Source organism: Gallinula chloropus (genome assembly GCF_964237585.1).
Source record: "Gallinula chloropus genome assembly, chromosome: 6".
NCBI lineage: Eukaryota > Metazoa > Chordata > Aves > Gruiformes > Rallidae > Gallinula > Gallinula chloropus.
In genome coordinates, this window is record NC_140091.1 from 15,486,338 (window position 1) to 15,512,002 (window position 25,665).

Genomic DNA, 25,665 nt, shown 5'->3' on the forward strand with positions numbered 1-25,665 from the left:
CAATTAACAGAGTCAGTGTCACACATGCTACCAGCATTGTTTCTCTTCCCTCAGAGCTGGTTTTCAGCCACCCCTGTAAACATGAGAAGAGAAATACAATAAACCCTTGCTTATCTTCTATCATATGTGCACCAAAGCACATTTAACATACCATACATGTGTAAAATATGTATTTATTCAAATAAAACAGAAGATCAGTGTGTCCTTTCAGCTTCGGTCACACTGACCAGGAATATTTTTTTATATTAACAAAGATTTCATAAGCAATCTGTAAATATTTTATCTTCCAAGGTAAATGACAGCTGAAAGTGAACAATTAAAACCCACAGAGACTCTTAGCGGTAAAGCAGGGGGAACAGGAGTGCAGGTCAGCTAGAACTTTTGCATTTCCTAAGGAGCCAAATACAACATGCAGCCAAGTACCTGAACCGACACAGGCTTGCAGCCAGCTTCATCACCCATTTACGTCGGCAGCCCAGGAATACATCCACTGAGTGGTCCATTCTGGAAACTTCAGGGGCATGGAGGCAAGTGGAGATGTGCAAATCACACCTGCCCCTTTTAAGTATGATAGTAGATTGATAACTATAGAAAGAGAGGAATGAGTTCTGGTCAATCGTGCCCCCAAAAAGTTGCACAGTCCTCCCAAATGAGCTGGCTGGCAGTTGGATCAACAAAATCAGGCAAAAAAAAAAAGCACAGGGGTTTATGAGTTGCAAGGTATTTCTGGATGGGTAACTTCGGGCAATGCAATAAACTCTGGGCTTCAGTCACACAAAAAGTGTGAATCCAACTCTAATTTAACATTTGTGACATAGTGGTTATTTAGCCACTTCATTTCTGTTTCCACATTATCTGTGGTTATAAGATTAAACATAGGAGCACAATTTGTGGCAAAAGCTATTTGAACATTTATTCATTTAACCACAAATGAACATTCATTTTACATTCCAGCAGTTCCTACAGCCTGACACTAGCAACTGCTTTTCTTGGGCTGTCGCTCTCACAAATCTTGACTTTTCCCAACAGATTCCTTCTGGGCTGTAAAGCCACCTGGGTCTGTGCATCTTCTATTTTGGGAACTGCCAACCAGCAGACTACAGAAAGCTGCTTTCTTTTGGGGGAAAGATCTAACAGACACAGACACACCCGACATGACTGACATAAGCAAGAAGTATCTCTGTCCTGGCTTTGGCTGGGTTAGAGTTAGTTTTCTTCCTAGGGAGTGGTATAGTGCTGTGCTTTGGATTTAGGATGGTAATAATGGTGACAACATGGGTATGTTTTAGCTGTTGCCAAGCAGTCAAGGACTTTCAAGCTTCTCATACTGCCTTGCTAACAAGACGTGGGGGGCACCCAGAAGCTGGGAGAGGGACATGGCCAGGACAGCTGACCCAAACTGGACAAAGGAATAGTCCATACCATGTGATGTCGTGCTCCATATATAAGCAGGGGTGGGCCAGAAGGCAGGTCAGCTTATGGACTTAGGGAGCACCAACTTGGGGCGGTGGGAAATTGCTTTGTTCATCACTTGCTTTGTATATTTTATCTTCCTTTGTGTGTGTGTGTCTCCTATTAAATTGTCTATTTCAGCCCATGAGGGGGTTGGCCTTTTCCATTTTCAATTCTCCCCCTTCTCTCTGGGAAAAGAGACTGAGCAAAGGGCTGGGGGGGTATTTTAGCTGCCCGGCAGGTGAAAGCACAACAGTCTATTTCTCATGATTATTAATCTATTCTATTATGTTCAAGGGAACAAGCATGTTTTGTGTGTCAGGTGATAAATTTTTCACAATGGTGGGGCAAGCTCTTCCTGACAATTGTAATTAGCTTTCTATTGTTGAACATTTCTTTAAAACAAACTTACCTGCTGTAAACTTACCTGCTATACACTATATACTAGCCCTGGCTGGAGGCCAGGCAACCGCCAAAGTCAGTCTATTACTCCCCTTCTTAGTTGGACAGGGGAGAAAAGATATATTAAGAGGCTCAGGAGACAAAATAAGGACAGGGAGAGAGCATTCTGTCAGCAATGACATGGGCAAAACAGACTGAACACCAAGTGAAGAAGAGAGAAGCTACATAATTTATTACACTACACTACAAAGAACAGTAAAACTCGAGTCAGGAGCGTGACCAGATCTTAAAACAAATGCAACCAGATCTTAAAACACTTTCCCCCCCACCACTCCCTTCTTAGCAGACTTCAGTCAGAATTTTGCACCCTTCTTCCCCTCACTCACAGTACAGGGGGGGCAGGGACTGTGGAAAATGGAATTCTTAGTAGCACCTTCCCCCCACTCCTCTATTCTAAGAAGACTTCCCCTCTGCCATGATTTTGTTCCCTTCTTCCCCCTGCTCGCAGTGCCTTGGTGTCTGCACAGCTCGTTACATCTTCTCGCTCCCTTCTCCAGTGGGGTTGTTTTCTCCTATATGTGATTCTCAGAGGCACTATGATTATCTCTAGCCGTGACTTTGGCCTTGAATTGCCTGATGTTTACATTTTTGGGGGCTGGCAGAGCATTCCAGCAGCCATTTTTTGCAGCCCCCAGTCTCTCTCTCAGCACCCAGCTACGCAAAAGTACAGCAACGCTTCAGTCAGTTGTACAACTCAAAACTTGAATAAAGCAACAAGAATACTGCACCAGGGTGAAAACTACAATATAATATACCACAGCTATACTATGGACTTTCTTTTTCCTAATTATTTTAATTGCAGTGCAACTCTGCTGGGCATAGTGAACAGTAGAGGTCAGATGTATTGTCTACAAGTAATCACTAAGTCATAAACTGAACATTTCTTTTGAGATATTTTTGGATCCAACTGTATCAGCCTTTTTATGTGTTGTCATCTACTCTCACAAAATAGAAGAGGGGGTGGAAGGGAAGAAAGTAAAAGCAAGATGCCTTCACACACAAAAGCTTTGTGGAAAGCACAGATTAAAAAAAAATTTTTGAAAGGCAGCACAGAGCAGCTAAATTAATTTAACCTATCTAGCATCCCCATAACCCTGTAAACATTTACATTTTCCTTTTAAGAAAAACCTGTTTAAATTTATATTATCTTGGAGTTTTATTAGTTATCTTGGCCCAGATGAAGTGTACACAGAATAATCCCAAGAAAAGCTAGGAGGTGGTGTGATCTTTTTTCATATACAGAAATATTTTTGCCCTGCTGCAACTGAAACAGAGCAAGTTTCCAGAAGGCAGTGGAAGCAGGAATGCCCTTATGAAGAGACCTGTTTTACAGGGAGAAAGTTTTCATTCATTAACTTTTTCTTTACTATCCAATTTTTTTTTTTTTTTTTTTTGCAAAAGCTGTATTGTGTCAGCCTCAAGCACTGGGGATGAAAAGGTAAGAAATTAACAGCTGTAATTAATCCTGGAAAATAAATTCTCATACCTCAGATTGATATTTATGGTAAAAGCAGTCTTTCATCACTCTAAGACCAAAAAAAAGCAGCAATTATATCTAAATATTTTGTGAAATAAAGCACCATAGTTTAAGAGAGCCACTCATCTGTCTCAAAATTATTCCTAGGTAAGCTAACAATAGCTGTATGCTAATCAGTCACTGGCAGGCAGTATTTCTTGTTCCCTTGTACACAGGCCACTTGCTCCATTATCTCAATCACACACCCGTGTGCAGTGAGGAACCTACATTACCCTCATACAAGCAGTCTCCCTCTTTGCTGTCCAATGGTCTAAAAGATCCTGAAGTTGCTTCCACCACAACGAAGCATCACAATGTCACCATACTACTAACCAGACCATCTGCAGTATCCATGCTATTGCTAACAGCAGCTTCAGATTTAAGAGCTTCCTGATCACTGCATACAGAGCAATCCAAAAACACTGCAGTCAAGTTTCCTTCTTACAGTGACAGGACTTACAGCCCAGACTTCCAGAGCAGGGCTTTTAAGAAATCAGCTCGGGGTGTAACTGCATATGCACTTCTAGCATGGCTAGCTCTTCCATCAAATCATTTCCACTTCTGTAAGATGGGTTACAGAATGTTAAAGCAAAGATTAGTACAAAGTGTTTATTAATTGATAATCATTTGGTAGGTAAAAAAAATTAATAGTAATTTACTTTGTTGTTCAAAAGGTATTTGTATGCTAGAAGTTACCATCATGAGGAAAACCCCGCCTACTGGAAAGCCCAGCTAAGGCACGCCGCCATGACACCTGCATTACCTCAGAGGAGCAGCAGCCCCTAGCGGCACACTGACCCTGCCTCGCCAGGGCCTCGCCGGCCTGCACTCGCCTCACACGCACAAGGCACCGCGCAGCACCACGCAGCTACCAACACACTACCCTTCTCACCTCACATCCTTACACTTGAAGATGAGTTTTCATTCTTCCGTAACTAGGAGCCAGGCAAGCGCTGTCCAACACGTTGCGGGGAAGGTGTAAGCCCGGCAGGACAACGCATTGCTGAACCCTTTCAGCAGATGACATGACTGTGGTCACACACTTACTGAGGGGGAACTGGAGAAATAGGAAGTGACGTTATGTGGATTGTCTTTCCAAGCTGACTATCCACACAGCAGAAAGCAGACCAAGATGCTTGCACATCTGCTTCCTTAAGTGTGTGATGCCTAAACCATACTATAAAGTATTCTCTGCAGTTTACATTGGCTACTACTTCACCTCAAGCTCTAGCTCAGTGTGCTGAAGTGCTGAACTACCACCATCAACTACAGTTCTGTGTCTTAGCTTCTTGGAGAATTCTGGTTTTCTTTCCTTCCCATGTTATTCTATTGCTATTTTTCCAGGTAGCCCAAACACTCTTACACCCAATTCTCAAAGTATCAGGCAGAGCAGCAATACACTTTCAGTGAAGGATTCTAAGCTTCAAAGTTAAATTCCTGAGAAAGCCAGAAATTTCTTAGGCATCTCCAAAAGAAGATATTGGGAAAACCCAACAAGAGATGAGATGGGCTCGCAAGAGGCAAGGAAAAGCACATGCTGTGATTCAGGTGAAGGAGACTTTGAAACATCTTACATCTACTTCACTATTTTTATCATGTTACAAACAAAACAGATTCCCACCCACCACCCCACCCCCACCCCCCCGGCCAAAAAAAACGGTTCTTGAGTCAGATAAAAGAAAAAAAAATACAGAAACAGTTGCAGATTTGCTGACATAGTGAACCTTGGCCCTACAACCATGATAGCTTAAAATGTCAGTGTATACAGAACACAGCAGCAGGGTTTCTTAGAATAGACTTACACGTTTATTGTTCACATTGGAAATAATTTGGTTCCTGACTGAACCATTGAAAGTTCTAATACATCTGTAAACTGATATCACTATAAAACAATTTAAAATGCCATGTAAAATACTATGTATGCAAGTGTTTCATTTAATGGTTTCTTAGCATAATAATTTTGTCTATTTACAAATATATAAAGATTCTGCACTTTAATCTGAAATATCAAAGAGGTATTTTCAAGTCACACAACTTAATAAATATAGAACCTGTTTTGTTAAAAATCTACAGTATACTGTACATTCAAGTGGAGGCAAAAGAAGTTTTAATGCCAGTTATACTCAAGACATAAACGAATGTTTCCAATAATCAAACAATTTCTAAAAGTGCTATCTCTGATGAAAGGTAACAGGACCCAGTATTTTATTACAGTCAGTTTCAGACCATTGCTTCATTCACAGAATCAGAGCTTCTGTTACTAGAAAAATATCAAAGCTTTTATGTATTTTTAAATTATCTTCTTTGAAGAGTTGCAAGAGAGGCAAAAAATGGTCTAAAAAATAAAAGCCATGTGCACACACAGACACACACACCACAATTCCAATCACCATATAATCCTCTAGAAGAATGATCAAACTCACAGCATTCTGTTTCACTTAAGAATGACAACTTCATGAACAGATCTCTCTCAAAAAAACCCCCAGCAGGCAACCCTAGGAAGTCTAAGGCAGTTGTTCTATATGCAAGTGTCTACACAGAGTGCCAGCTCCGGGTCTTCCCACCACTTCATGCATTACTCTGTTTCTTCTTTGTCACTTTCAACCCACTGATTTGGCTTGCTATCTCCAGCAGGTTGCTTTGATGCAGCACTGGAACTGGGAAAAAGAGAATGTTACAATGCAAGTTATGCTCTGGATAGAATAACAGTACTGGTTTTATACTATGATGCTTAGTATGTTTTGCTATGTATCAATCATCAGCCTTACATTAGGATTTCCACAAGTTATCACAGCCCAGTCTCTAGGCTCTGGATAACTTAGCACTATAAAAATAACTCTACAACACCATTTCAGATACCTGTTATGTGTAAGATACTGGGATGTCTGGCAAGGTTCTGCTGAAACAAGACCACTCGACACACAGTGATGTTTTCTTTGCTGCGATGTAGATTTCACTAACCGATTGTCTTGCTCAGAACCTAAGAGATACACATATCAACAGTTAAACTACAGTCTAACCAAAAAAAATTTGAAGGACTTGCTTCTTTATGCCCTCTGCTTTCAAAAAACTAAACATCTTATGGCACACCTACAATAAGTCTTACTGTTACAGAACTGTGATAAAAAATTTAAATATACTTAATGGTACTGAATGAAGTTATGTTAAAATTAGGATGCTGAATTTGAGTGTTTAACATTTCCATACACAGCCACCACTACACATGATCCTACTGACATCAAGTTTAAAGTCACATGAATGTAAAGTTTCTCACTTCAATACTGATGGAAGTTTTTTTTACTCCTTATGTAAAAACTCCACCATCATACACAATAATTAACACCAACATGAGTACTTGCAAGCTTGCCAGAGTATAAAAAAATAAATTAGAAGGAGCAAGCTGGATACTTCAGCATTTCTGTGAACATAGTCATCACTAAAGTCAAAGGAAAGACATGGCCAAAGTTGGCAGAGCCAGATCAAGCCCTGCTAACTCTTCTTCACATTCAGATTTCAAAGCATTCAGGTGTGGCAAAAAATAGAATGATTCTGTATTCAACGGTATTCCTCACAGCACTACGGAATGAAGAGCTTTTCGACAAGTGTTATGAAAAAGAAAGTTTGACAAAAGTCTAATGATAACCTCTGGAGTAGCATCCAAATTGGAATATGATTCTCTGTATGGCAGATGTACTTTGGTTTCATTGCTATTACATAGCAATTTAAGGTTGGGATATATAAGATTGAATAACACTACTTAGAGAATAATGGCATTAGATACATCCAGAAACACTAGAATTCGGGATAAAAACAATTACAAATCAAAAGCTTTAACACGCAATAAAAATTCAACAGCTCAAGTTGCCCACAGCTCATTAAAGCAAATCATTCTTCAGAAGCAACAGCCAGACAATCTCAATTCTGTTCCTAAAAAGTCATCTTTTCCTGCTGTGGAAAATTCTTTCATTTCACACTTACAGAAGCACTACAGGAACTTCACAGGGGAGAAACAAGGAGAACACAGAAGATTAAGCAGGGCTACTTTATCTAACAAGAATATAAATTCAAGCTATCTTTACTTGTCAAGTGTTTCACACATTTATCTTTACATCTTGGCTGCCACAAGAATCTGTTTAAGAGACACTTAATTTCTCCCCCAATCCTTTCCCCCACCCTCGCCCCATAACATCCCTCACACCTTACACAGTATTTAAGGCTTGTCAGTGAAGACCAAAACTTTGCATGTGTATATTCGGCCATGGGAAATAAGCCTACCAACTTGAAAGAAAAAAACTGCAAGAGTAGAAAATACTTTCAATAAAAACAATATTCTAAGCTATGTCATATCATAAGCCTTTAGACATACTTTCATTATCTTTTCTGGATAATTAATACCTTTATGAACATTTTAATCTTAATTTTAAGTTGCTTATCCCTCAAATTTATTTTTGTTATGCTCTTTTCACCATTTCTTTTTCCAAAGGATTTTTACTGAACACCAATGCATATGCATGCTTAATAGTACTTCATCTCAAATAATTAATGCTGCCATCTCCACATGATGATGCCACTGTTTGCAAAACTTGTTTCTAATCTATATGAATCTCTACAGATCACAACGCCTTCAACTGGCTCGGCAATTAATATGCCTATATTTATTTTAATACCTCTAAGAGTTCCCCACTATTAACAGCTGTGCTGTTGGTTACTTGACATTCACCAGATCACTTCAAGTATAAATTACTTTCATAAGCAATTGTCAGGGAGGGAGTTATCACGATTCCCTTTTTAAAAGGAAGTTTTGAACCATCAGCTGTTCTGACAGGTAGAAGCACAGTAAAGTTTGTCTTGGGAAAAGTTTAGTTTCATAGTTTTGTTCATGTTTCCCCCCCCCCTTTCAACTAGAAGATGCAGAAAAACACATTATAGTAACATAGTTTGAACCAAATACTTGCTTCCAAAGAAGGCACTTGGAGTTGTCAGACTTTCAGAGTGCTTGTAATCAGTAGACATACTTAAGAACTGCTGCTTCAGCCATGTTCCTCTATCTTCTTCAAATGCCTTTCTCTAGAAAAAGAAAGGCCAGTTTATACTTAGGACCACAGGAACAAGCATAGTCCACATTAAACTGATACTATTCCATGTAACTAAAGACAGCCAGCAGTTTAACATAGAATTAGTCATGTGAGCAAACCTTTGAATTAAACAAGGATTATCTGAGGGATGCATTTATTTACAAGCCAAACCCCATTGTTTGTTTCACAGAAGTCTGACTAATCTTTCCATTTTACTGTTCTCCAGAGACACAGCCTCCTATCAGCACCTCCTATGTTCCCCTTCCGCCCCAGCATAGCACCACTTCTTGGAGGGAGCCCTCATTTCTGGACAGCTGCCAGTAAGGATTAGTGCTTAAACCCCAACCCTGAGCTTTTGCCAAAACAGATAAAAGTGACATTGAAAACAGTACTGATTACTTCTGCTTGAAACTGGGGTTTAAAGGGGTTGTTTCATTTTCCAGTCACTCTGAGCATAGAGGAGAATATGGCTAAAAGACAACCTCCAGAAGATCCAATGGCTCGAATCAAGCAACAAGCTATTCCATCTCCAAAAGCTATCAGTGAGAGGATGTCCCCATTAAATAAAATCATTTCTACCATGTCAGGAGAAAAGAAAGCAATGTAAACCTTTTCAAACATGCACAAAGCTTACAGCATTGCTTCTCTTAATACTTAAGCATTTTAACATGCAGAAGCATGAGTAGTTACACTTATGCTACAGTAATTACTTATTATCACTCAAGATTTTTAAAGCTGAATTTGAGGTCCAACATGGAATTCACTAAATCAGACACAAATGCAAAATGATAAAATTGAATAATCTCTACATTTAGTGTTTTGAGTCAGTATTTGTCAGTGTGAACTACTGTTGTGCCAGTATCTCAAGGATACAATAAATTTTATAGCACAATAACTGCCAAGTTGCCCATCTAGCCCAGAATTCTGTCTCCAACAACAGCCACAAGTGATACTATTTATGAGGTCTCATGAACCTGGCCACTTTTTGCAGTGCATTCCCTCAGAGGTTCCCAGACCCAAAAGTCATTTGATTAAATATGCTGGAGGGCACACCCTTGTTCTCTCCTCTTACTGTCCATCTGCTAGGCAGCTGCCTTTTTAACCTGGTATTCATCACCTTCAGAATCTCCTGTGGCTGCAAAATCCCAAAGTCAACTACCCAACATGTATACTTTAAAAAAAAATGCTTTAGACTTAATTAGAAGCAGTTTCTATGAGTTTCTTCTAGTTTTAACCTTGAGACATTTGATCAGTGCTGCTTTCATCTGACCTACTGAATTCATTGTTTTGTAAGTTTTAAACACATCCCACTCCAACTTTCTCCTCGGCATGTCAACACAAGCACTTTTTAAAGCAAGAAATCTAAGACCACTTCCTTTCCTTCAATAGCTTTTTTCCCCTGTCATCATGGCCACCATTACCTGCTGAACCTGAGACCCTTCATGTTCTTGGCCCTAACTATCGCCTGGGCCAAAGGACACACTAGCTCATTTTAGAAACACATCTACCCTGTCTCCCAGTATGCATGCTTACTGGCCAGCTTAACTACAGGAACAGAACAGATAATGACCCTACTAAAGGCAAGGCAGTAATTTGTTTTCCACAATAGCCACTGGTTTTTACAAAAGTTTAGGAATCAAGTAATCTTGAGACATCAACCCTGCAGCCAAATCTGACAGCACTTTGCATCAGCCTTACTTTCCAACAGATCATTCCAGTTGCAGCAACTGTATTTTCCAATTCACACAAAGAGTCTTTTAAATGCCAACAGAATGATCAAATTGACCAAAGATATCTTTCATATCGTATAGGAGTGATCTTTCCCTACAGATATGTTAGCAAACATCCATTGTTAGATGGTTGCACTTTATTACTGTTTCTCTACTCTTATAATAGTAACTTCTTCCATAGGAGTTTCCTTTTCTAATACCTTTCCACTTTTCTAATACCTCAAGTCCTAATCTAATAGCAGCTTCAGTAAAACTTCTTCGTTCTTTCTCAAAATTCTTCTTCTGTTCTCGAAATAGCCTCCATTCTTCCTGAAGACGCTCTCTTTCTTCCAATAAGTAGCAGTCCTGAAGTAACAGCGTGGTGTCGTCATCACATGGAGACATAAGCTGCTGCTGCAGATGTAAAGCAACAAATAAAAGGACAAACATTAATTTGGGAGTGACTGTTAAGAGGCATAGTATTTCCACAGGTTCAGTTTTATCAAAAAAATGCTTGAAGCTTAATATGAAGACAATGCAGTAAGTGCAAAGTTGGTGACTGGTGGGGGCAAGGTTTCAGATGCCAAGCAAGATGCTCAGGGAGCTGACTTCAGACTTCCCCACCTTTGTTTATCCCCCCAGATCGTTCCTACCAGAATTACGAACTCATCAAATTACTAACCAACCCACTAGCAGACCTATCTTAATGGTTGGTTTAAGTATATTTTATCCATTCTTTGATAATGGTTTTTAATGTCTGAGGTGAGAAAACCAGCAGATAAAGCCACCAACCTACAAAAACCATAGATTCAGTTGGGAAAAAGAAAAAAGTAAAGCCTACTACCTGTAGGAGCTGTTGCTGTGTTTTGATCATTTCTTTACATTGCTGAATCTCTAACTCTAGCTTTTCAGTTTCCAGCTCATGGTCTTCTCTTGAAATCACATCTTTGTCATTCAAAGCTCCTGAATGTACGCGTGCCACTAAGGGGGGAAAAAAGAAGCCCTACTTAAAATCAAAACAAAAAATCCCTCATGTCAGGGACTCTTAGCAATATCAAAAGGCTTTAGATAATTTTCTCATCCTGGAAGACTGATACACAGCATGTTCAAAAGTACAAGAGATGCAGAATTGGTGCTATTTTTGTAACTATGTACAGACCCAGTTCAGAAGAGAGGCAACAAAACACATAGTTGTGTCACGTTCCCCAAGGTAAACCAAGTGTCTGCACAGCACTAAAGAGCATCACACAAACCACCTGCTTGTTTCAGCAGTTATTTAAAAGAAAAACCAGCACACAAAATCAAGGCAACTGAAGATTTCTTTTTACTGACATGCTGTTTGCCTGTTCTTCTGAGCCCATTTTTGAAGGGCTTGTGTGTTCATAAAAATATGACAGTAACTATATTTATCACAGATATAAAAAGAAAGCCTTTTCTTTTACGTCTTGCAAAGCAGAAATGAGCTAGCAGAACATTGTGTGCATGTTTTCACCCCAGTAAGGGAATGAATTACAGAAAGGAAGCATATGTTAAATAAAGAAATATGTAACTATACAGTTTCACACATACCTATCACTATGATCATAATGGTCCAAGATTTGATCCCCTGATGCCAGTGTTCAAACATTAATTGAATCCTAGAGGTCTAGACTATGGCCATTTTTTATTGATAAAAGGTGACTCCCAGAAGACAGTAAATACTTGAAATATTTTTCCTGATGTTTATAACTATTTTACAGTTAGTTACATCAAATCATGTATTACTCAGAACAAGCACACTCTTAAAATCCTTTCTATGGTATAAAGATACTCTCACAGACCATCTGCTCTTTTATTTGCAATTGCATGCATGACCTTCTCAGTCTTATTCTTGACTGCAAAACATCCCTGTGGTAGCAGCAGCATTTGCTTGCATGGGAAAAATAATACTAGGAAAGAATTTTATGTATTTTTAGCTGTCTTTTAATGCTGTTTAACAGCTGGAAATAGGGAGAGTCCAGCACCATACCATCAGCCAGTTCACTCTAGAATGCTAGAAGAAGCCTCAGAGGTATCAATGTGGCAAGCCTTGAGAAGGATTTACATATTTTGAATTCAGTTACTCAAGTTGTTACATCTGCATTGCTTGAGCATCATAAAGAGGTGGGGAAAGACAACAAACATTACACAGGGCATATACTTGCAAAAGAAAATATTTCTTCAGTAAGCTATTGTTCACTATGTCAAACTGTTAACAGTCACTTCTTGTTTGTGTGCTACAGCTTCCCTAACAACCCACAATTAAAACTCAAGAGGAGAGCATCAGTCACAAGTCTTTCCAGGAAGTCTGCCAGGTCACAATTTCTTACACTTTGCTGTCTGAACTAAAACTAAAGTAAATCCTAGTAGCATACCAAATGGAATTATCAGTAGCATTTGCTATCTACATTAATAGAGTCACCTTGGTTATCCAGCTTTTCAACGTGATTTTTCAACATTCTCCACTGTTTTCTAATGCTATTGGTAAGCTGCTCTCGCACAGTTTCACAAGACAGTTCCCACATATTCTCTTTATTTAACTCTCCAATATCTTCTTCCAGGTCCGACAGCACCTGTAGAAGCAGAAACAAAGAGTCTGCTGCAAACCACTCTACCACTGAGAATACATGTATTTGTTCCTTTAATTATATATATGGAAAAATTTACTAAGAGACATTTATAGACAGGAAATATTTTTTCCATCAGGGATTTCAGTTCTGCAATGGCCTAATGCTGAAGAGACAGAAGGGACCTAGCAGCCCCCAGGACCCGCCACAGAGTAAGAGACTTACTCACTCTTGTACATCTTCTGGCTAAAATTCAGATTGAGTTCTGCTGTCAAATTTAGGCAGTAGCTGCCTAAATAAATCCTACTTATGCTGCATAGTGCAAGACAAATGTTTCCTCTTGTTGAGAACTAAATAATTTGTCCCTGCCTTATCCCCCTAATGATTAAAAACTGCCACAACACACCAATGGTACAGTGGAACTAGCACATCCCTCTCCCACTTCCATTTTACACAACAGTTCAAACATCAAACCTGAATGCTCTCTAAGAGACAAGACAAACCTCTAAATAGTCAGAGAAGACTAACCCAGGACAATGTAGCAGATTTAAATTGAAAAGCTATAGTCTTTTGAATATCCAGCATGAATACTCCACTCTTCTCAAGCATGTAAGCCATTCTATATAACCCCTTTTATCTACAAGTAGATAACAGAAATGGGATGTGAAACACAAAACCAAGAAGTTCAAAAGCAAACTAGTTCATTTACATTTGCAATAAGCATGTTTGTTCAAACCTGGATCACAGAAGATGCTAAGGAGCAAAAGAATATCTAAAAACTGCAGGCTTTTTGCTGGTTTTCTTTGTGGGTTTTTTTAAGTGTTTAATGTCAATCCTACAAAACATTTTACTCCTTTACTTATGTTCCTACACCACTAACATAATGAACACGCAGTCTGGACTAGGCCTCTGGATAGTGGTGTGACAATACAACAACCTCACTGGTTTCACAGCTGTTATTTTGCACTGAGAAGCAAGCTGATAAATGATGCCACTACATCACCAGCTGCCACAGTCCAAGGTGTTTCCCCTCTACAAATCAGTATGAATTAGCATTTCTAATTAGAAATGTTTTGGTTTTAATTCTGCTCGGAATTGAATAAGAGTTCAGATTTCATATCAAAATGTTATGATAACCACAAATAAGCATGGACTATCAAATGTAATGCTTTAAATACCAACTCATTTTCAGTCAGTCACAAAACAAACCACTATTTCCAAATAAAAACCAAACCCATGTAAAATACATTGTGCAACAGGTTAAATACATAACTTATTCCTACAAAATCAGTCTTTGTCAAATTAATATAAGCAGGAAGAAAGTTGCCAAATGTAAAAAACATAACATTCCTACCATGACAAAAAAAACATCCCCTCTTCTGGAGTAGCACAAAATTAGAGAAATAGCTTGGACTGGAAAGAGCTAAGCCAACAAAAAACCTGACAAACCAAAAAATGCTACACCACCCTACAACACTGCTGACATAACTCCACTTGAGACTAGCATCTACTAAGTACTTATACTATCACCCTACTACTAGAAATTGTGATTATCTTACAAGTAGTTGTCTGTTTAATTTGGTTAATTAATAGTGTTAAAAGAGGACTAATCAGAAGTTTCAGTGCAGGCTTTTAGTATTTTCTTAGTAACATGTTAATTCTACAACAGTTAATGTGTGTAGTCACCCAAGAACAGTGAGCTTCAGGGCCCTAAGTCCCAGTTTTCTTCAAGTCTGTTTCATTGTGTAAATTCAAAGACCCCCTCCCCAAAGCTAGATTTTCACCAGTGTACTCAAGTTTGTGACAAATCCTCCTGATTCCACTGGAATCCTAGAAGTAAGGACCATTTACAGAAATAGTACCCAATTATGGTTTATACTATATATAATACCCAACACCCATTACTGAAGACCAACTTCTTGTTGCTGAGCTGTAGTAATAATCAGATCTACTGATTACCTTGAAACTTCATCATGTAGGAATCACTTTGTATGATATAGGGGCCAAGTCATCCAGAGATGATGTCTATTCACATCTTATGAAGCAGCCAGAGTCTAGTGCTTTTCTCCATAGCACATCCTGGGGCTGAAGATATGCAACCAAGATGGCTCAGAGAGAAGCAGTACAGCAGCTTGAGCAGGACAGTGGACCTTCTAAAGTATAAGTACTGGATCCCACAGAAACACCACACATCCAGCTACCCATATTCTTACACATCAACAAGTACTAGTTACTGTAATAAAGAAAGTGCTTCACAGTTTGTTCTGTTCTGTAGAGTATCCATGTTATCTCCATATGCTATTACTAGTAACACCTGTCTTGAACAACTCCTAGAATGTAGCCTTTATGCACATTTTCTGTATTTCAGCTCTTAGGCCCCAGGACATACTTTCTCCTATTGCTAAAAGAAAGCTTAGTTAGCATTCCACGTTGTTCCTTCACTCTGACATTAAAAAAACAAAACCACAACTTCTAGCAAGGAATCTGCAACATAAATAAAAAGCCTCTCTAACACTGTGCAGTGTACTGTTCCATAAAAATAAGATATCCTGTGTAAGCAAAGAACTGCTTAAAATTTGGAAGCAAGCAGAAAACCCACAAACTATTTTACTTGGAAATCAAACATTTTTCTTGAACATAACGGCTCTGTAAAAGGAACTAACAGCTACTCTAACCCATGCACACAAATTTCCTCCACCCCCTTGGATTCTGTGGGACACCTGCTTTCATTCTAGCATCAACATCTTAGTACAGAGGGCAGGCAAAACATAAAATGCATCTTTATATAGGATTGCATGCAGCTAGCTATTGCATTTAAAATTCATTCAAAGTATACTTTCAAGCTTTCCACTGACTGACTGGGAATAATTCCCAGGCAGTAGAACTTTTAAAAACACAGGTGGACTTCAAGCACAGCACAGGACATGCAATCCAACCCAAGTCTCACAAGTAGTTTACTTTTTCTTTTAAATAATCATATTACACTAGCACTATACCTAACCACCACAGATTTAATTGTAACTGAAAACACTTACTGGCCCATCTTCAGACCTTTCTTTGGGTTTCTGTTTCTGTGGTGGGAGAAGTGAAATAATCTCTTTCTTCATTTGCTGAAGAACTTTTTTCAGCTCAGCATTTTCCACTAGGAGCTGTTTTTGGCGTTGTTCATAATCACTTAACAGGACTTTGTACATTTCTTCTTCATTTCTGGAAAATAAAGTTTTACAGTAACAACCTAATAGCAATAATAGATACTTCAATTAATGTTGTTCTAAGACAACTACCTGGCTTCTGTCTTATCAGTCCTCCACGCACCTCTCTTCCCATCAGCTCTACCAACATAATTTAGAACTTCCATAGCTACAAATGAAAAGGATATTTCAAAGTGTGAAACAACATGCAAATATATAAATATTCAGATGATATTGCATTTACATGCAGTTATTGTAAAGAGACCACATTACACAAATATTCCCTTCAATTTTCAGACCCATATAAAACCACATTGTCTTGCTTAAAGTATGAATGTCAATAAAAAGAGAATTTTTGTGTTTGGAAGCCTCATGAAGGGCTGTATTCTCATCCAGTCTTTTCTATGCATTTAACAAAACCATCTCTATTTCAACTTTTCTATCAATTGCATATCAACTCTAACCTCTCCCCTGGCAGTACCACCAGTTTTATCTCCAGTTTAAAGTAAGCAACTTCCTCGTGTTTCACACAGTGCTCCTCAAAACAGAGAAACTTCTCTGTCCATGTTTGACAAAAAAGCCACACAGAACGAACACAAATGACAAACATCACTACAGCTCAATTCTAGTTAGCTATGAAACAAACAGTAACTAGATTTAAAACTGTTACTTTTACTTCACCAATACTTGAACTAGTACTAGCCAACTGGAGGGTGAGGCTTCATGGATTCCTGAGCTGACACCTAAAGACTTTCTGCAGCTAACATAGATCTGGTTTGGCTTACCCACAAGCCCTTTCAGAAAGTTAAACCAGCAGAAAGCCAACTCAGCAACAGCATGAACAGTTTTCTTCAGGTTCACTGAGCTCAACAAGCTTAATGAGATACAATACACACTACAGTTGACAAACTGTTGAGCATTTTGTGGTGGCAGGAGGGATGAGAGAGGAAGAGCAGGACTTCCCTTCCAGTGGAGATAAGTAGTATAAATACTCCAAGGACAGAAATGTGAACCAAAAGATGCAGATACTCTTTTCTATTACATAATACTGATACCTTTTTTCAGCCACACATTACAAACTATACTCAAGCTAAGCTGCACTGATGAGTGTCTTGAACACTATTTTTGGGCAGCACAACATACAAGCACTCCTATAAAGGAGATTTAATTTCACATAACACTAGATGCTATGTCTATCTTGCATTATTTCCTCTAAAATTTCCCATCATTTCTTGCTAACACATCTAGACTGCAGTATCTCAAGGGGAAAAAGCTTGTGCAGCATTCCTTCCTGATTGCAACTGATAAGCATAATACACTGTTTATGACACCATCCAAAGTCTTGGGATGGTAGCCGTAGCAAAAAAGTAGAGGAGAGAGCTGTAGCTCAAGCACTGATTCCAAATAGTTCTCCCTAGTAAATACTGTAATTTTGTTAAAATGTCCACTTGGTTTGGGCTTGATAAACACTCTTAGGGAACACAACATAAAAGTTTTAGCCTTCGTCAGCTAACATGAAATATTACATATTTTATGTAACATTCTAACATCTATATTTAAAAATCTAAGAGAGCACCTCACTCACTTTATCTTTAAAGTTAAACATTTTTAACATACAGAGTGTTGTGTTGTAGTGAAGTTCAGAGCTACTTACCTATCTTTTTATCCTTTTTGTTCATGACTAACTGATGTAAGCGTTCCTTCAACTTGTTATACTCTCTCTCTTTCCTCTTCATATCATGGTTGTACTGTGTAGCTCTACTTGAAATTACATTCTGTAACTTCTGTACCTAGAACAGCCCCACAAAAACTGTTTCTTCAACTAAAGCATGAACATTTAAATTTCTTTAGAAAACCAGAGCACATGAAGCAAAACAATGCTTCTATTAAACTCCTTCTGGCAAAAAGTAGTGACAGAGCAGGAGAACAGCCCCCACCCACTGATTCTGACCTCATATGTATCTCAGGGGGATTTAGTTCCTTGTCCACAAAACCCAGCATCATAAGCAATATCTCAGGATACTGTAGCTCCTCTGAAGTACAACTGAATTCACATTCTGGCAATTCACATAACCTGCTTCAATGTGTTTATTAAACAGATCAGAGACATATTTTGTTTCAGTAGTTCATATTCAGGATTTTGTTTTATTTTAACTCTAAAGTATGCTTATTAGGTATACACTAAAAAAATAAGTTCTTCTTTTGGGCATCACAATACTGGAAGACAGACTTTTACAACAAATGGAATAGAACATTAAAATACATCAAAGCACACTCTAGGCCTGTACTATCAATACATGGGTTGTTTGTTGGTTTTCAGGGGTATTTTAAAAAAGAACATATTCAATATTTTAAGTTGGAACTTCAGGATGTTATCCATATACAGTAGTGCCATGTTTACTAACTGTATTCATATGTTTATGAACACAGAAAAACACTCACAGAAACTTAGGAGCCTTGTGAAGTTCAGCAGGGGGGACAGAGCAACAAATCCCAAACTAAGCAGTATCTTGGATTTCAAAGTGGTTTTTGATCTTCGTTCTTCCAAGACTCAAGTTTAATGAGACCATGCTTTTGGACTGGGTTTCCACCCACCTTCCTTCATTTTGGTCTTTTACTCTTCCCTGCAGTGTGACCAAAAAAGCTCCTATACACTAACCTTTGAGGAAGTGACTGAACCCTCCTGTCCCCTCCTACTTTGATATTTTTTAAACATTCTAAGATAAAGCTATACTCAAAAGTGCAGAAGACCTCAGAAAACTGCACATGTTCATTTCTGCAGTACTCGGACCTATCCCTTTCACAACCTATTTATCCATATAGAACATGCCAGCTTCGCTTTGGTGAAAAACATGTACCAACAACCACCAAAAAAAAGGGAAAAGGAACAATTGCAAGTCTCCTTGCAAAAAACCTTATTATTGCATCTCTATGTAATGACTTGTGTTAATGCACAAGACAACTCACTTCATCCTTTTCATTTTTAAGTAACTGGTGCAAATTTCTGTTCTTGCTTTGCAGTTGTCGGTCTCTTTCCTGAAGTCCAACTATTTCTCTTTTAGATAATTCCAGTTGTTCCTAGAAAGTGTAACAGTTCAGTATCAATAAGAATTACTAGCAAGGGATTTAAAACGAAAACCCAAATAGCAAACCAAACTGCCAAACTACCTCACTTGAAGTAAGTTCACCTATGTATTTCATCCCTGATGTTTTGAAGATGATCTAACTTGTCACTGAGAATGCAAGATCTGTTTTCTAGAGCAGTAAGTAGAATTCCTCAGGGCAAGAAACACTCATGTTTACAAAGACAAAAATGTGGCTTGGTATTTAACAGTTATCTTAATGAAAAAAGTAAAAACTGTTTAAGTCAGGATTCTGTAAGCTTATCTATACTGGGAGAGTAAGGTAGAAATCATATGAATTTGGGACTACATTTTTACTGGAATGTTTCTGTTAAATAATCAAGGAAACATTTAATACACACAGCCAAACTGTGACCCTAGCAAAGCAAATGGGATCTCATGTATATAGAGTAAGGCTAGACACATAGATGATCTCACTACAGATAATACCAAACTACCATTTTAGAAATAGTTTCCCACAAATTATACTAAAAAACACTAGAATTGCCAACCCAAGCTCTTTTTCTTTGCATGTCTAGTGAGCTACAAATAGGTGAAGATATTAAAGCTATAAGAACTTCCAAGCAAACCACATCAGAACATAGGTAATAGTGGAAGTTAATAGAATTGTTGCATGGTATCTGGAAGAAATTACATGCTGGCAGCTAATTTAAGTGTCCTGGCATTGAAGCAGTACTAACAAGTTTTGACCACACACACCTTTAAAGCCATTTGTCTGCAGAAAGTAACTGGAGTATTCTGGAACCTAAATGTATAAAAATGAGTGCAGTAACACATGATTTTTAATGTCACATTGAAATGCTTCTACACTGAAGACTTCTCAGCAAGAGAGCTGCTAAGTTAGAGAATCTACAGCAGCATTTGTCACTGAGCTGACACCGAGCTGGCCAGCCCTAGTGAAAAGCAAGCTTAAAAGGCCCTGCATCATGCATTTTTATGGACAGAATCAAGGGAAAAGATAACACTCTTGTAATATGAGTGCACATCAAACACCCATAGAGTAGCAGAGGCTGTGAATGTCCAGTAAGTCAGCTACTCCAGTGACTGGCCTTGTGCATGTATTTACCCTGCAATACTTCAGTTTTGACTACAGATTTTACAGTTCTTACATGTGATTTTGTAGTTGGCTATGCAAGGAATCCAACAAAAGAGACATGGAAAAAACCTACAGGTGGAGAAAGGCTGATAAACCTGTGACACACACCAGAAGTGTTACCTACACACTTAATAGTTACGATTATATTGGGAATTTATCTTTCAGAGCTGGGCATATCCTTTTAAGTCAAGGATACTACTACAACTGAAGTATTTACAGTTTCACCCACAGCACACATTAACGCTTCTAATCCAAACAGTCTTCCCTCTTCCTTGATTAAAGATGCCATAGTTCTTTAAGTTTTCACACTTAATTCCTACTCCATTCACTTTAAGGAATTTTCAACTCTAAAAACACTTCCAAAAACCCAACACACAGATAAAAAACACAATTGCAGATTAGTACAGGGGAGAAAAACTAAACAGCACTCACTGTTAGAGTGCACAGTGTCTGTTAAACATGTGCTGCATAATAGTGGAGAAGTGATCTTGTTTTCTACCTTTAATTTAGCATAGCAGTTCTGTAAATGATCCATGTCGCTACCCAGTTTCAGATGCTGCATTTCTACTTCTTCCTGAGCTCGAAGGTTCTTGTGCTGCAGTACAAGCAATTCATTCATGCAATTTATGATAGATATTAAATTTAATTCTTTTCCTTTGGACTCCGCATAAATAGAAGGAAAGCCCAAGGTTGTCAGTTCCTGTTAAAGACAAGGCAGGAGAGAAGGAAATAAATAAATAGACCAATCTCTTAGTTCTCCCAAAGAGAAATTGTATCAAGTGAAATCCTGTATGAAAGGGAAAAAGTGCTATTCCCCAAAACGTTTGCTTCTGAGCATGGAGAAAGAAGCCTTCTTAATCCAGTGAATCTTTGCTATCACAATTGATTTATGACACCTTCACCCAGCCTCCAATAAATAAGCATATCTGGCTTACCCTGTTGAGATAGGATATACTCTGGTCAATATTCTCTTCGGTGCAGAAGGCACTGAAAAAGCTGTGCATGCTTTTGGATGAAGGCAGTGACAAGCGTAGCACTTGTGAGTTCATGTTTGGAGAAGAAATCTTTTTTTCTGAGGTATATTGAAAAATATTTTTGCTATCTAAAAAGTTAAAAACAGTAAGAAACAATTAAGACTTAATAGCTTAAAATATATCACTTGCAAAAAATATCCCACATTCCTAACTACTCAAATTATTCATGGAAATCTACAGTTTTAGAGCTAGAATTTCATCTGGAATTACATATATGAAACAAGTCACAATTCAAAAAATGGATAAGCTTCCATTGAAGATTTAAACACTCAAAACCACTTTAAGGTATTATAGCTCTCAAAGTTTACTCATCCACCAAGATCAAACTGCCCAAACTTTCTTCCTAAATGGCTTGCTAAAACAGTTTAAGTTACTCTTTCTACACAGGTGGAAGTGTTGTATATTTAGTGAGAATTCCTATAGAATGCATGACATCCTTAAGTGAATGCTGTGATTTATTCTTCCACTAGGTAATGGTAGGTATGAAAATATTGACTTCTTCAATAAATTTGTAATCAATTTGAGACAAAAGCACAAACAAGTAAAAAAAGCCTCTGAAAGTGCAAGACATCCTGAAAAGTGTGTTAAAAAAATGTGTAACTGTAAGGTCTCAGAAATTTTATATATGGGTGAGCAGACAGTATTTTATAGTAGCATTTCTGTAAGGACTTTATCCAAGACAAAGCACTCTATGTCCTTCATATTATTTAACATCCTTCTTAACTAGTCAAACATGACATGCACAAGACTCTTTAGCAGCGATATCGTCACTAGTAAAGTTGGCAAATCCACTAAATTCCATACACTACTAGTTTACCTGGTGACAGCACTGGCACACTAATAGTCTTCCAATCTCCCATAGCAACAAATACAGGCAGGGTACCTGAGCAACTAGTTCAGCAGTGAAGTATTTAGTACAGTTGCTGGCAGCGTGTGTTACGTAGGCATCTCCTAAAATAGCAAGATCATTTTAGATTAACAATACCACCTAATACAGCGAGAAGCTTAAAGCAGGCATAGGAGAGTGACTATTGGACTTGAGCCATGTGAGTCTTTCTTCTATGTTACACACCATTTGGAACACAGTAAGCACAGCAAATACTACATTATGAAATTAAACCTAACTCAGTATAGATGCATAAATCTTGTAAACTGTTAAATAAAGCTAAAATGCTATGAAACACTGAAGAATCACACTGTAGATTACTCCGTTGCTTCTGTTGATGTACAGAGAAAAAACAAGCCAAATATTAAATATTTTCCTGACATAAAACAAGAAACCAGGACCTATTTTAAAGTCTATAGGAAGTTTTAACATAAGTCTGAGTGGGATAATTAAAAGAGAAGAACAACAAAGACTCTAGAGAAGATATATTGGCAGAGAGAGTGGAAAAGGAACTTCTAATAAATATTCAACCATTTCAATTAAACTTATGTTATATTGCCCTTCTCTGGCAAGTTGCTTCTTTGCAGAATATCTAAATTTGTTGAGGGAAACAATTAGGGAAAGCCTTACCCTGTTGGCACAGCCACTTAGTATAGCACTGGCCCTCTGGAGGCCAAAGGAAAGTCACAAACCCAGAGTAAGCAAACCCTCTTTGTCCTCTCACCCTACCTCCACCTCCTGGTAATAAGTCACCTAATAGCATTAGTTACCACACTGCTGGAAATTAAAAATCCAGCTTGTATGCTTAAGACTTGGACTGCGTGACCCATCAGCTATTATGAGAACAATGACAATTCAGGGAGACAAGCTGATGGGAAAGAACACCCCCTTTTTCTAGTTAACACTTTGGAACAAAGCCTCGTATCAGTTTAGATGGCCTCTGTATAAGCAACTTCTAGATTTCTGATAACCAAAACCTGCTATTTTTATCACTGTGGACAAACGCTATCCTTTGAGGGAAAAAAGAAGAGGGGGGCATGGGAATTGTGCTCTCTTATCCATACAGTCTCGAGCACACAAGAGACAGTAGAAATACTTATCAACATTTCGAAGCACAGAACACAGTGCCCAAGGTAACACCAAGGTTTTAAGAGGTCGCACATGGTGCACAGCCACGTTACCAAGTGCACAGCACCAGAAAATAAAATATCCACTTGGATGAATATTTCTCCAGGCTCATGAGTTTTCTTGGATAAAGGTAAACAATTACTCCTCAGGTGAGCTGAAAGCTTGCAGGAGCTACTAAATGACATATAGAAAGTACACCTAAACCAGCAAGAAAATGCAGTCAATACACCCACCTAATGTTCTTATTTACAAAATGTTTTTCTGCTTTGTCTCTGTCCATATTAATTTCTGCTCATCTTCCCCCCCCGCCCAGAAAACCAAGATGTCCAGAAATGAAATAAATGAAGATTCAGATTCTAAAGACAATAATTGACCTCACAGCAGAAATCTACATGGCAATCTTTGCTTTTTTTCACCCATCAAAACAACTGTGCTTTTAAAAATGGAATTCAAAGTCAAACTAAAGATTAAGAGGGCATGCTTCTTACATGTTAGCTTTGTTTCTGTTAGATCCATCAGAGAGAGTAACCTGCAAATACAAGGGAAAATAATGTAAATTACGCTGCAAGAATACTCATCAATTGATCACAAGCCTGCATTCTATTCTAATCAGGTATTTCAAAGGGCTGTTAAGAAACTCAAGACTTGGAGTCCATTTGGGACTGTTGGAAAGCCCACAAAAATACTCACATTTCAGATATGCTGTTACTTTCAAACAAACTGGCTTTTGTTCTTTAAGAGGCTGCATACCCATTAAGAGATGTTTTACCCAGATTCCCTCAGAGTACAGTATTACCAACCCACAGATCAATAACACTGACAATTCTATTCTAACACAGCATCTATCATCCCCAAACAATGCCTAGAAGCAGGAACAGGACTAGTCCAGGGGTGGGAATGCACTGATTCTCTAAATTTGAGCCCTGCAAGCCACACAGATTCATTCAGCGCAGATATCAAGACTACTCTCTAGTGACACACTGTTTCCAGGTACACCAAGAAGAGGACACAGAGAAAATTAACACAAACTCAGGCTTGTAAGGATGTCAAACGAAGACAAAGAATGAAAGAACATGTAGGTAGTACAATAATAACCAGATTAAGCAGCTATATTTCTGATATTAATCAATCTTGAAGGCTCTAGAGCCTTCAGTACGCTGTTTAATACATCAGATTAAAAGCCATCCTCAGCAACAGCAATTTCACTATTTGAGAAGTGCCAAGCTCAAAAGCTTCCTTCAACTGTTAAACCACTACCCTAAAGTACCTTGAATTGTTGTGTCATCAAACAAGCACAGCAGCTTTGAAGCAGTAATCATTTTAGAAAGTGGTCAGCATTTTGTATTTGCATCATTTTCACATACTGCATTTAGAATTAAACTCAGATGTGCAAAATGAGGTAATCCCATGTCAGCTGCAAGAGAGAACGCTACAAGCCTTTAGTCCCAAGCTAAGAGCATCTCATCAATTCCACGTGGCTTCTACTGCCACTTCAGGACCTTAGCCATGACTTCTAAAGCTATCTAGTGATTAAGATCCATCGGATACATTTCCTTTCCAGCCTAGGCAGTTCCTCTGGAGCAACACGGCTCAAAATAGCCTCAATGAAGTATGCAAGAGCTAAAGATGAGCTTTGCTGATGAAGACAGCATGGACACAAAATTAATTTAGATACAGTGAATCCAGAATGGATTCTTCACCTTTGACATGCTACAGCTCCCTAACCCCCGTAATATACCAGGGAACATATTCATGAAAAAGAAAAATGTAAAATCTGAATCCGTATATTTATGTAATTGTGGAAGAAAAATAAAATCCATAAGACTGAAAAGTACTTTGGGGATCTCCCTAGGCTATCCCAGTTAACACAGAATGGGTTTAGTTAAACAAAAGTAGCAAGAAGGTTTTGGGTTTTTTATTTTGGGCTGTCGTGCCCTCCAAATCTTCATTGTGAAAACACACAATAAGAACAAAAAAGTCAAAAATATGGCTGACTGCAACTGGGAGAGAAAACAATCACTGACCAGCCAAAACTGCTGTAACTACCTAATGATTTTCCTTCTGTGTCCATTCTCTGCACATAGACATTTGTTAGAGCTATTTCATGAACAGGTTCAATGACTTGCCCAAAGAACTGTGATGACCCAGTCAGTGCTTACTAGATGTAATTCTGGCAATTGGTAGTGTCATTTCCTGTCCCAACCACAAAATTCCTGGAGCAGACAGGACCTAAGTGTTTATCAAAAAAATATGAGGCTCTGGGACCCAATTTCAAGTGTGTGAACATAACAGCAGAACCATCTCACTGCAAATAGAAATCAAACACCCAAACAAAACCCCAACCTAAATACACACTTACCGTATAATTACAGAGGGCTTGATTGATAT

At 38.3% G+C, this 25,665-nt stretch overlaps 1 protein-coding gene across 1 annotated transcript; it reads right to left on the minus strand.

The window, feature by feature from the left end:
* Positions 1–6,005: 6,005 nt before the first annotated feature.
* SSX2IP (SSX family member 2 interacting protein) lies at positions 6,006–22,123 on the minus strand (the record flags this gene model as incomplete). The annotated part of the gene is made up of 13 exons (XM_084265911.1): positions 6,006–6,087; positions 6,290–6,410; positions 8,386–8,497; positions 10,455–10,628; positions 11,059–11,195; positions 12,655–12,805; positions 15,835–16,006; positions 16,084–16,159; positions 17,645–17,780; positions 18,958–19,068; positions 20,729–20,929; positions 21,165–21,331; positions 22,081–22,123. 13 exons carry the CDS (start codon positions 22,121–22,123, stop codon positions 6,006–6,008), a joined length of 1,683 nt encoding a protein of 560 aa, XP_084122037.1.
* Between the last annotated feature and the right edge of the window lie 3,542 nt (positions 22,124–25,665).